Consider the following 11792-nt stretch of genomic DNA (forward strand, 5'->3'; position numbering starts at 1 on the left):
ACGATTGTTTTCTATCGTAAACTATAAATTAAGATAGTCACTTGCAAATGCAAAAGTCCATACTGCGGTAATTGATATTCCCGCATATATAATCAATCTTCCAACAATTTCTACATCATAACGATACTTAAACACACCACTGTTGTATTTTGGTGGTGTTTGAATCGGTGTGCTGTCACTACTTTGATTCTGGTTGTAAGATAGCATCTCATAGTAATCAATTTCTGTTTCTGGTCCCACCTCGTCTTTTTTATTGTGATCAGTAACACCCTTGATGAAGCTGTTTATATCACCAATTCCCATATTGGAGTCATTAGACATAGACGTCGATCTAATTTTTCGAGTTGATGTCTGTGTGTGGGCAGTTGAGATATAGCTTCTTCGTGGTAAATACACACCAACAGCTTTGTAAATAGGAGGTAAAATCGTGAAAACAATTGGTTTGGCCAATGTTTTCCATGTCACAACCAAAACGACCCCTAATAAGAATCTGAGGCTCGACACTATTATTCCACGGTTGACATCAAATGGAATCAAATAAGGATTTCCAGTCGAGTTCATCTTTGCAAAATACTTTGTGTGATAAGCCACCAAGTGAGCCAAGTCCAATCCAATTAATACTCCAACAAATGCCACTGAGTCGTCAAAACAGGGGCAGTCGTCGACTGGCTCTGAATGAAAATGGATCAACAGAACAAATACAGCAATTATTATTACAGCACTGCCGACAATCCCCAAACCATTGTCAAACAACAATTCGTCCCATTGTAGCCCAAAATAGTGTCTAAACAAAAACACAAACAGACCTACTAAGCCGCCGATAATGACATCCAAAAATCCGTGCATGCCACAGTATAATCGTCCAAATATTAATGAAATGTAATACAACGACAAGCCTAGTATTAACAAGTAGTAAGTGATGTTAGACACATTCTCTAGAGAAAGTATTTTTATTAGCAATAACAATGAAACACCTGTGGCATTTGCCAGGTGAGATGAGGGAAACCCGTATTCTTGTGTAGTGTATGATGACATAGTGATACGGTGCAATGGTGGTGATCGTGGTCTGGGTAAGCAAAAGAAATCTTTCAAAAATCCAGTAAAATAAATGCCTAGCCCTAGAACATACACCAAATCTCTGCTCAAATAACCCCCTCCAAACCATATTGGCGGCGGCAACATCAAAACATAGAATGTGTGGCTGGCAAGATTTGCTGTCCATGCAAAATAAAAGTCAAAAACAGAACATCGTAAAAATGACTGCATCTTTGCTAAATAAATAGTTTCTTGTCGAATCAATGGCAACATGAGCAATCGCAATTTGTATCTGAAGGGAGACAATCTTTCCTTGTAATGATTGTTTGATTTATTTCCAGCATCGTTGCTGTGATCGGATATCTGTGGAGATAACGATGAAGGCTCAGCGGCGGCAACATTTCCCAGTTTGTTTCTGGATTTCAAACTAGTTGCTGTTGCAAATTCAACACCCTCTCGCATATTAATAGATTGAAGGAAGAGTGATTTATTTTGGCCTGAAGAATAGGCTAGTGAATGAATTCGATGCCTGAACACTGTCCAATTGATTAAGTGTTCCTTTTTTTTTTTTCTTCCCCTTTGTTTGGTTTTAATTAGTCGATTCTATTATTGAAAAAAAAAAAAAATGAAGATATTTCACATTATGCAGTATCTTTCTTTTTGGGCGCGTTTTGTCAAAGATAAAAGAAAATAATAAATGAACGTATCTGTATAATAGGGGTTCATGATCTTTTGGAAATGAAACGAGTATCATCAATATTATTGGTGCGCGTTAAAGTTTTCTTTTCAAATACATTGTTAATGCTGACAATTTATCAGAAGGTATACTTCTATTTTAGTATCTCAAAATTATTAGAGCAGTGTAAGTATCGACAAAAGTAAGAGACTGGTTAGGTTTAAACAGAATTGTCAATGAAAATCCGATCGTATCTGTTACCTGCAATGTATAAATATCCGAGATCTATAAAAGTAGAAACTGATAGAATTTTGCCCCCCAAAAAAAAAGATTAACAACCCAGTGTTTTTTAAAAAATACTAATACTTCATGCATTTAGTATCTGTGATACCAATTGGCTATTCCAATTCAAGAGAGCCGGAGTGAGCGAATCGCCAACAACCTACGTAGCAAATAACCCAATCGTGAAATCACACCAAAAATTCTCCAACTTAATCAGTGAAATATCTCGTTACAGGAAATTCGGCAGACAAGTATGCAGCATCCCCAGATACTACTTGTTTCCATAGATATACCCAATATCAAACCACTTGTAAACTGATCATATAACTGTGACATGACTTCATATGCTTTTTTTTTTCAACGGTTTCTTTTCATATGCAAAACTTCAATATATTATTACGGACCTAATTAGAATGGTATCTACAATATTATACACTTTTTTTTCTTCTTTCTTTCTCTTGTGAATGCAAACTCGTCCTGGTTATACGGACTTTCAACACCTGCTTTATATCCAAAGTTCCCATAAGGATTCTTTACATAGGTGTCTTCCGTTAATGGTTGATCTAACAACGCCGTGGAATCGTATGATGTATTCTTCAAATGGCCTCTTCTATTGTTTGAAACATTGGAGTAGTTTCTAGAATGATGTCTGGAATGGTTTCCACTCCCTCCGTTACTACCACCCAATACCCGACTTATTCTCTTTCTTGAACCCAATGTCTTTTCATATTGTTCCTGTAATTCCATATTTCTTTGGAAATGATTTAATGCAAAATTGAAAACAGTCCGTACATTGAACATAGTCTTGGCTGATGTGAAAATCAATCCAATTGCGCCAATCTCTTTGGCAACTCGTATTGCTGCATCATGGTTTACATCAGACAGTAAATCACTCTTCGTTCCAACTAATATTATGGGAATACCAGGACAATAATGGTTTACTTCTGGAAACCACATATCTTTGACATTCTCCAAACTAACTTCGTTGTCCACAGCAAAACACACCAATAAAATGTCAACGTCAGGATAACTAAGTGGTCGTAATCTATCGTATTCTTCTTGGCCCGCAGTATCCCAAAGAGCCAATTCCACGGTTTTACCATTGGGCGATTGTACTGCTGTCACGTAATTCTCAAATACAGTGGGGACATAAATGGAAGGAAATTTGTTTTGTGTGTATGCCAATAACAAACACGTCTTGCCACAACCACCATCGCCGACAACGACAATCTTCATGTTATAATTTGTTTTTCGATTTGCGAGGGACAGCTCTTTATAATCTGGAATGTATGGGTCCTCCTCAATAATGACAGTTGGTGAATTGCTGTTGTTGTTTTGATATAATTCCTGTTTCTTCTGTACTGCTTCATAAGGATTATAACCAGTTTCCACCGTGGAGCTGTGCTGGCTTCTGGGCGATCCCATGTACGCCGAATGTCTCCTATTGCCGTTAGGTGTCATATTTTATAAAAATGAGTGTATAAAGTAATACAATTCAATTCTGTAACTAAAAAGTGAAGATAAAATTATGGAAACTATATTGAAAAAGCAAGCAAAAAAAAAAAGAAACTGTTAGAACTCAGATGAGTTATAATTGAAGATTATATAATGTGTGTGTGTGTATGTGGTGATAGTGTGAGATCACAAAAAAAATAGAGAGAAAGAAAGAAGGAAAAAAAAAAAATCGGGAAAGTAAAAGATGAAAAAGAAAAGGGCACGGTTTTTTGAATTTTTTTTTTTTGCGTGCCTGGATGGGCAGTGTTTATATTCTATTATTTCACATCAATTGTCCCTGTATTTATTTCTAAAAATAATATTTGTGGTAAATATCTTTAAAATCATCAACAGTATGACGAAAAAAAACCACAAAATACTTTAGAACAAAAAGACGGGATTTTCCAGATTCTGTAATCAGAATTTAGATGCCCAACACAGTGTATAAAGAACTATAGTTGAAGTTTGGAATAGATCATTGAAGATCCTTCAGATCTACAAAGAATATTTCTACTGTGTGATATGTTTTTCGTGTTGGTTTAGCAAAATAAAAATACCGCTCCAAATTGTTTTTACTACTCCAAACAGGTTTGTTGATCTTAAAGACGTTGAAATGTACGTGACGCTAAAAGATACTTGAACGTTGTTATGTAAGTACTTTGGAGGAGCTTGCCAGCACCAAATCATGGCAATTTGTTACAGATTCGCCAACAACCAGACCTTTTTTTTGTTGCTTAGCCACGCTCGCATCTGGTAAATTCACGGTGGAGCAAAAAAAAAAAAAAAAAAAAAAGAAAGAAAACAAGCTCAACCCCACACAAGGATCTCAACATGATAAGCCTGATACTCCTAGAAAGTAATGTCTACAAGAATTGTATAAAATATTTTCCATTATTCAGTTACTGTACCAAACTATACTACATTATTTAAAGCACATCATTTATAGCTTAGCTGGAACAGGTCCAAAGTCTTTGAAAAGAGATTCAATAGACACTGCCTTCAACAAATTACCTTTAACTTTCAACCTTCCAGACATAAACAATTTCTGACCATTGGCTTTACCATCTGCCAATTTCATGAAATCGGCATCTTTTAAAATAAGTTGAACATCACCCTTTGGTGGTGTTGTTTCGGACTCTGCTTTAACAACACTACCTTTGTTTTTAAAGTCCAATACCCATGTCTGTTGTTTGTTGTCTTTGTTTTTGATGGTTACAACAAGAATAGCTTTAACAGTACCGACTGCAATTTCTCGAATCATCTGTTCTTTCAAACATTCTTGCAAGTACTCAAAATATGCTGAGGCTTGAAATCCTGGAGCAGCAACGGTTTGTGACATTATGTTTCAATATTAGTATAGAATTTTTTTGGGTGCGAGATAAAAAGTAGACTCTGGTATGGAGGCATTCGTGCTGTTTATGAACAAACTTTGCCATCCTATTTATATTTCCTCTCCATAATACGATTTCCTATTGTAGATTGGCATATTGAAAGGTGGGGTAAACTCAATTGAAGCATATTAAACGGAGTTGTATACTTAAAAGGCTGTTAAATTTTCACATGAATATTTTGATTTGTTCTATAATATTGATTAAGCTTTGGTTGTCCTGTTTCTCCTCCTCGTTTTTTTTTAAAGAAAGATCTGCAAAAGGTGGAGTAATTGCTCCACTTCACATTACTTATCCCACATTATCTTTAAAAGTCTAAAGCCTGGGATTTTAAAGCCCGCTTCAGTGTCTTGATGTACCTTGAAGCATTCCAAAGAAGCTCGATATTTGGAACCAAAAAAAAAAAAAAAAAAAGAGGCACGCTGGGAACTCAAAATACATATATATCCGTCACAGTGAATATCCCAACACCAGAAACACAGAAGAAGTCCAATTCTACAAACTCCGCGACATTCATTTTTGTGGTCAATTTCTAAGTAGGATCAGATTAAGTCCTATAATTCTAAAACAACCTGTCATTCCATTGGACAGATTTCAATATTTAATTATGCTTGCAACAAGCAACTAAGCTATTTCAATTTGTTACTTTTCATTGCTGCTTTCACCTCACAGTTGTAAAATTCTAGTCTTGATTGTGTTCTTCCAGAAACTCACACACAGTTTAAACGGCAATCTTGATTTTAAAACCTAATAGAAAACAAGTTGTATGTTTCCAACTACCTTTCTGCTCGGAGCTCCAACAAATATAAATGAAACAGACCAGTATCTCTTTGTTTTTGTGTTTTCGACGAACTTATTATCAGGGGTTCATCTACACACACTTCTATTTGAGTTGCTAAATAAGTTTTGTGAGTCTGTGTGTGATACTTGTGTTCTGGTTAATTTATCCTGCACAAAACAATTCTGGTGTTTCCACGACAATTTCCACCCCGCCTTAGACATACAATTTGTCCGAGACTATAATTTCAAAAAACAAAGCCATATAGATCTACCAATTATGAGGATCCCTTATTAATACAAACCAGCATATGATATATTTGTCTTCTCGTATGAGTATGCACAAGTCCTCAGGAAAGAAGGTTTTGTTTCTTCTACGTCTTTATTCAACGAATAGTTCTCAGTGATTTGCAAGCAAGCAAGCAAAACGTTTATAGCCTTATCTTTATTAGGGTTGCTTTTTTTTTTTTTTTCTTGAACAGTTCCGTTAATCCTTCTATTTGCAGGCTTCGGTGAGACGTTTCAGTACATTTCTTTTTTCCTTGTCTCTTCTCACACAGTACTTTTTTTTTTTCTGTTCGTTCCCATTGGTATAATGTGTGTGTGTGTTTGCAATCCCGCACATAATTTAGAAAATTTTCACACGTTCTTCAAATCAATAATATAAGAAAACTAACAAATCCTGTCAATCTTATTTTCGTGCTTGCCTTTTTGCTTTCTTCTTTCTCTGTGTTTTTGTTTATTATTATTTCCTTTTATTTCTTCTTGCTCATAAGAAACCAAATGTCGATAAGCAAAAATATTTACGAACTAGCCGTGATAGCCAGCTCATTTGGTAAAATCCTCGAGGGATCTACTAGAATTGCACAACATGAAGCCTACCAATGGTACAAGAATAGTTTTGTCTCTAAAACCATACGAGACTCATGTGATAATTCTCAACCCATGTACGAAGAGATGCAAAATATTTCCACTACTATAAGAAACCAAGTCCCCATTAGTATAAATCAAAAGGAAAACCCATTCCAAAGCCAATCTCAAAAACGTAGTTACTCGACAAAGTCCTACTCACCTGGTGACGAAGTTGAATTGGAAACTGAAAGCACGAGTTCTACCACTGTTCCAGAAATAAAACCAAAGTTAAAGAAAACTTTTGAAATGTCCCAGAGTGAAGTTCCAAGCAGCAGATTGGCTCGTATTTTCCATTATGGTTCCTTGGCTGCCGGTATCGGATTAAATGCTGCCACCCAGGGACTTAAGCACTATGCATCAGGAAACTCAGAACCGATCACCATGAAGTCATTGGTGTTATCTCCACAAAATATCGAAAGAATGGCCAGAAAGTTTTCTAAAATGAGAGGCGCTGCATTGAAACTTGGCCAAATGCTTTCGTTCCAGGATGCATCCATTTTGCCAAAAGAAATTCAACAAATTTTGTTACGGGTCCAGAATTCAGCTCATTACATGCCACCAGGTCAATTGGAAAGAGTCATGTCTAAAGAATTGGGATTGAATTGGCGTGAACGTTTATTCGCTTCTTTTGACGATGTGCCAATTGCAGCTGCATCCATTGGTCAAGTGCATACTGCAGTTGCAGAAGATTTGACCCCGGTTGTTGTCAAAGTTCAATACCCTGGTGTTGTGGACTCGATTGATTCTGACTTGAACAATATCTTGATGCTATTAACTGCATCTTCATTGTTACCACCAGGTTTGTTTTTGGATAAAACCATTGCTAATGCCAGAGTTGAATTGAAATGGGAATGTGATTATATCAGAGAAGCACGAAACTTGGTTAGAATGAGAGAATTCTTAAAAGATGACGATGTGTTTGCCGTTCCCAGAGTTTTCCACCAACTTTGTGGTGAACATGTTTTAACTATGGAAAGAATGAGAGGAGTTGAAATTGTTAAAGGAGATTGGGATCAAAGTACTAAAGATTGGATCGCCACTAACATTATGAGATTGTGCTTATTGGAGATCAAAGAATTCAAGTTTATGCAAACAGACCCCAACTGGGCTAATTTCTTATATAATGAGAAAACCCATAAAATTGAATTATTAGATTTTGGTGCTGCTCGCGACTTTGGTGATCATTTTATCGACAACTATGTTAAAGTCTTGAGAGCAGCAGTCAAAAAAGATCGTAAGAGAGTTGAAGAAATTTCCAAGGATTTGGGTTATTTGACCGGTCTTGAATCCCAACAAATGGTTAAGGCACATGTTGACTCGGTTATGTGTCTTGGTGAAGCATTTTCGCCAGTTGATAACAACGGTGAGCCATTCAATTTCAAGAAACAAACTATTTCAGACAGAGTCAGAGGTAATGTTGGATTAATGTTAAACGAAAGATTGACTCCACCACCAGAAGAGACTTATTCTTTGCATAGAAAGTTAAGTGGGGTGTTTTTGTTATGTGCTCGATTAAATGCAACTGTTCCGTGTGAGGATTTATTTAGAGAAATCATCGGTTATGAAGATTGAACAGTCTCGCACAACTTGTGGGCAAAAATAACGAATTGGGCTATTACACAAAAAAAAAATTTATGACACCGATGCTAATACTAATAATGCTTATAATAAATTGTAATAAAATGATGTACTATTAACTTAACATGAATGTCAAAAAGCAACATATAGATATATTTATGTCCAAAGTCAAAATAATTAATAGTTTTATGGGTTGTATAGAAGAATATATTTATTTATTAATGATGAATTGAGTATTGTAGTGTCTATTTGTTTACCGCGGTATTGTTGTAATTATCTTGTTCGAGGCGCAGATTTTGTTGTCGTCCCAACGATAATCTTTGATTGCGTATTATTTTACAAGCCACTCGCTCGCCCACACCACATCAACGGTTTTATCGTCGTGAAAACTGCTAAAGATCAACTTTAAAAGAAGAGAGAAAAAAAAAAAAATATTATTAAGTTCCTAGGGATCACCCCTAATTAACTTGGCAACACTTCAATTTCAATATTAACACAAACGTTTTTATGACTAGTGATGAATCAAATTACTATAACGATACCTGTGATTCTATGGATAGCACAGATGAAAGTCAATTACTTACTAGTAGTACCGGAATCAGGTCTGATGGTTCGTTGCCAAGATTGGTGATTGATAGACAAAGCTCTGTCATTCTAGCTAATACAGGAGAACGAGTCCATCGTTCCGTCTCATTTTCAAATTCACAAGATACATCATCAGAAACAGAGTCTTTATTTCTGTCAAATGGGATTTTATATCAAAGATTAGTTGTTCCAATGTTGCGTGTTTATCATAACGAAGTATTTAGAAATGTTTTCAAATGTTCCATGGCTTATTTCTTGGCATCATTAGGGGTCTATTATACTCCCTTTGACGAGTTTCTTGGATCTACCGACTCTAAGCACGTTGTGGCAACAGTTGCTGTATACTTCCATCCTTCGAGGACAAAAGGTTCCATGACACAAACTTTAATGTTTGTGGTGATTTCCATAGTGTACAGTTTTACAGTGTCTCTTGGATGTCGAGCGATATCAGCTTATTTCTATCGTGGAGGGAAAGATGAATTTAGCCATTTCATTGATCTAATTATCAGCTCGATCTCATTGGGTGTTATATCATTTATGAAACAAAAGGTAAATAAGCTAACCTTTAACACAGCCTGCTCGTTAGCATGTATATCTATTGTTGCCTGCATTGTCAAAGAAGGTAGTATAAATTCAGATAATATACCGCTACCAAGAATTGAATCTACGTTTCAAGTTGTAGTGAGCGGTTGTATAATTTCCGTTGCGTGTTGTTATTTCATTTGGCCCGTGAGTGCTGTTAAGAAATTGCAGAAAACATTAAACGACTCCTATGATATATTCTCACAAGTCATATCAATATTAGTCAGAAGATTTGTTGCAGGTGAACAATTTACACCAGTGGATGTTGAGATGATTGAAAAACTAAAGACTAATATCAAATCTTTATCCCAGTATCTTGAAGAAGCAAAATACGAGTTGTTTGTTATTGGGAAAGAAGAGGAATGGATGTTTTTTGAAAAATTGGTAAAGTCAACTGTTTCATTAGCACGACACTTGCAAGCTTTGAGCGCCGCCACCCGAATGCAGTGGACATTGTTGCACGAAGAAAATATTATTAGTGATACACCCAGTTTACGGAGCTTTGTAACTGATGATATTCACCTCTCGCCATCGGTGCTAAATATGACACATTCAATGCCCCAGCCATTGCAAGATGAAGCACACAATTCTTTGCAACTATTTGACTTGTTTGTACAACACCTTGCACCTTCTATTAAATCCTTTGTGTTCACGATTAAAGGAGTGTTGAGAGAAGTTCCCTTTGAAAATTTTAGTGAGGAAAATCCAAGTAGGTTTGCTTCTACCACTACATTGCAATACTCATTAGACAGTGCAATTAGATTGTTTGAAGAAAAGCAAGAACAGTCGTTTGATAAGTTGTATGGTCAAAAGATCTTTAAGCAAAATCTGGATTTTGACTTTAAAGCTGATCAAGAGGAGGTCACAGCATGTTGTGGAAATTTTTCGTCTTTGTTGTCTCAGTTTGGGTCTGAGCTATTACAATTTATTAAACTTTGCGATCGCTACGATGATATTGCTTCCAGTTCTAGAACCTGGAGATGGTTAAGATTTTGGGAAAGAACGAGTGAACCCAAGAGATCCATAGATAACAGTTTACATGCAGCAGTAGATGATTTACGTGAACAGTATGGGTTGGGGTCATTTAAAACCCCTGAGCGTGGTTCTTTTGCTCTGCAATTGGGCTATAGTATTTGGAAATTTTTGAAAGTCTTTAAACGAACTGATGTGCAATTTGGTATTCGGGTTGGTTTAGGGGCTGCTTGTATTTCGGTGTTTGCTTTTATTCCTGCCACCAAAGGCATTTTCAATGTTTGGAGAGGAGAGTGGGCGTTGACGATTTACTGCATAATGATGAATAAATCTCTAGGTGGAACAACAATGACTGTGAAATGGAGAATTATAGGTACATTTCTAGGTGCATTCACATCATTTGTTGTTTGGAAAATAACCGATGCCAACGTCTATGCGTTATGTTTGACAGGGGTTTTGATCTCGATTCCGTCGTTCTATATCATCATGTATTGGAAGAAAAATAATGCGTTTGGAAGATTTATCTTATTGACTTATAACTTGACGGCCTTGTATTCTTACAGTATGATTCAAAAGGATTCTGAAGACGACAATGAAGGTGGAGATGACCCAATTATTGGAGAAATTGCGTTCCATCGATTTATTGCTGTGTCTGTTGGTATTATGTGGGCATTAACTATGGCGACGTGGTTTCTACCAAATAGTGCAAGAGTCAGGTTGAAAAATGGGTTGTCTGCATTGTGGCTAAGATTGGGTGTGATATGGAATAGTGATCCTTTGGAATTTGATCCTGACACGAAACAACTTGTTGGGTTTAAGGCTGAGGAAGGTACAAATAAACTACTTGCTGAATGTGAAACGTTGTTGAAGCAAGCTCCGGTTGAATTTAGATTAAAGGGTGCCTTTCCATCTCATATATATTCGAAATTGATCAAGGATACGTCTGCCATCATTGATGCTTTCCAGAATTTGGATTTGTTGATCAAGGTTGATCCCAAATTGAGTCCCAGTGAAGAGTTTGTTTTCAAATACATTGAAATTGAACGAGAAGAGGTCGAGCAAAGAATATTTTTAGTGTTTTATATGCTTGCTAGTGCCATGAAACTAGGATTCCCGATACCCAGTAAGCCTGCATCAATTGAACATGCTAAAGATCGAATGTTGTACAAATTAAGTAGCATCAGACAACAACAGGAAGAGGAGTTGGTTTTGAAAAATGCTGACTTTATTTTATTGTATTCGTATATATTAGTGGCTACTACAATTGCAGAACAATTAGATAGAATTATGGTTCAACTAAAAGAGTTATTGGGAGAGATTTCAGAGGATATCTTTCAGTTGGTTTGAGGAAACGTGGAAATGGCTTTTTGCTAACAGGTGTAGTATGAAGTTATGGTATTTACGTATGTATTAATACATTGGTATGAATGCAGTCAATGTCGATGTTTGATTGGTCCCAACTAAAGCGTCGACGAATAAGTTATAGTGCTTGTTAATCTATTGACAGATTA

At 36.2% G+C, this 11792-nt stretch overlaps 5 protein-coding genes across 5 annotated transcripts; 2 read left to right on the forward strand and 3 right to left on the reverse strand. All coding sequences in view use genetic code 12, as the record gives it.

The window, feature by feature from the left end:
• Positions 1-21: 21 nt before the first annotated feature.
• On the reverse strand, positions 22-1497 carry CD36_01300 (membrane protein involved in sphingolipid metabolism (either ong-chain base-1-phosphate phosphatase or dihydrosphingosine 1-phosphate phosphatase), putative; the record flags this gene model as incomplete). Its single annotated transcript, XM_002416762.1, has 1 exon — positions 22-1497. The coding sequence occupies one exon, from the start codon at positions 1495-1497 to the stop codon at positions 22-24; it is 1476 nt and encodes a 491-aa protein (XP_002416807.1).
• Positions 1498-2413: 916 nt separating this feature from the next.
• Positions 2414-3454, reverse strand: CD36_01310 (GTP-binding RHO-like protein, putative; the record flags this gene model as incomplete). Its single annotated transcript, XM_002416763.1, has 1 exon — positions 2414-3454. One exon carries the CDS (start codon positions 3452-3454, stop codon positions 2414-2416), a length of 1041 nt encoding a protein of 346 aa, XP_002416808.1.
• A 973-nt stretch (positions 3455-4427) lies between these two features.
• On the reverse strand, positions 4428-4826 carry CD36_01320 (lipid-transfer protein, putative; the record flags this gene model as incomplete). Its single annotated transcript, XM_002416764.1, has 1 exon — positions 4428-4826. The coding sequence occupies one exon, from the start codon at positions 4824-4826 to the stop codon at positions 4428-4430; it is 399 nt and encodes a 132-aa protein (XP_002416809.1).
• Positions 4827-6435: 1609 nt separating this feature from the next.
• Positions 6436-8136, forward strand: CD36_01330 (mitochondrial chaperonin, required for ubiquinone (coenzyme Q) biosynthesis and for respiratory growth, putative; the record flags this gene model as incomplete). The annotated part of the gene is made up of 1 exon (XM_002416765.1): positions 6436-8136. One exon carries the CDS (start codon positions 6436-6438, stop codon positions 8134-8136), a length of 1701 nt encoding a protein of 566 aa, XP_002416810.1.
• Positions 8137-8649: 513 nt separating this feature from the next.
• CD36_01340 (conserved hypothetical protein) lies at positions 8650-11628 on the forward strand (the record flags this gene model as incomplete). The annotated part of the gene is made up of 1 exon (XM_002416766.1): positions 8650-11628. The coding sequence occupies one exon, from the start codon at positions 8650-8652 to the stop codon at positions 11626-11628; it is 2979 nt and encodes a 992-aa protein (XP_002416811.1).
• Positions 11629-11792: the final 164 nt, after the last annotated feature.

This window comes from Candida dubliniensis, chromosome 1 (genome assembly GCF_000026945.1).
Source record: "Candida dubliniensis CD36 chromosome 1, complete sequence".
NCBI classification, from domain to species: domain Eukaryota; kingdom Fungi; phylum Ascomycota; class Pichiomycetes; order Serinales; family Debaryomycetaceae; genus Candida; species Candida dubliniensis.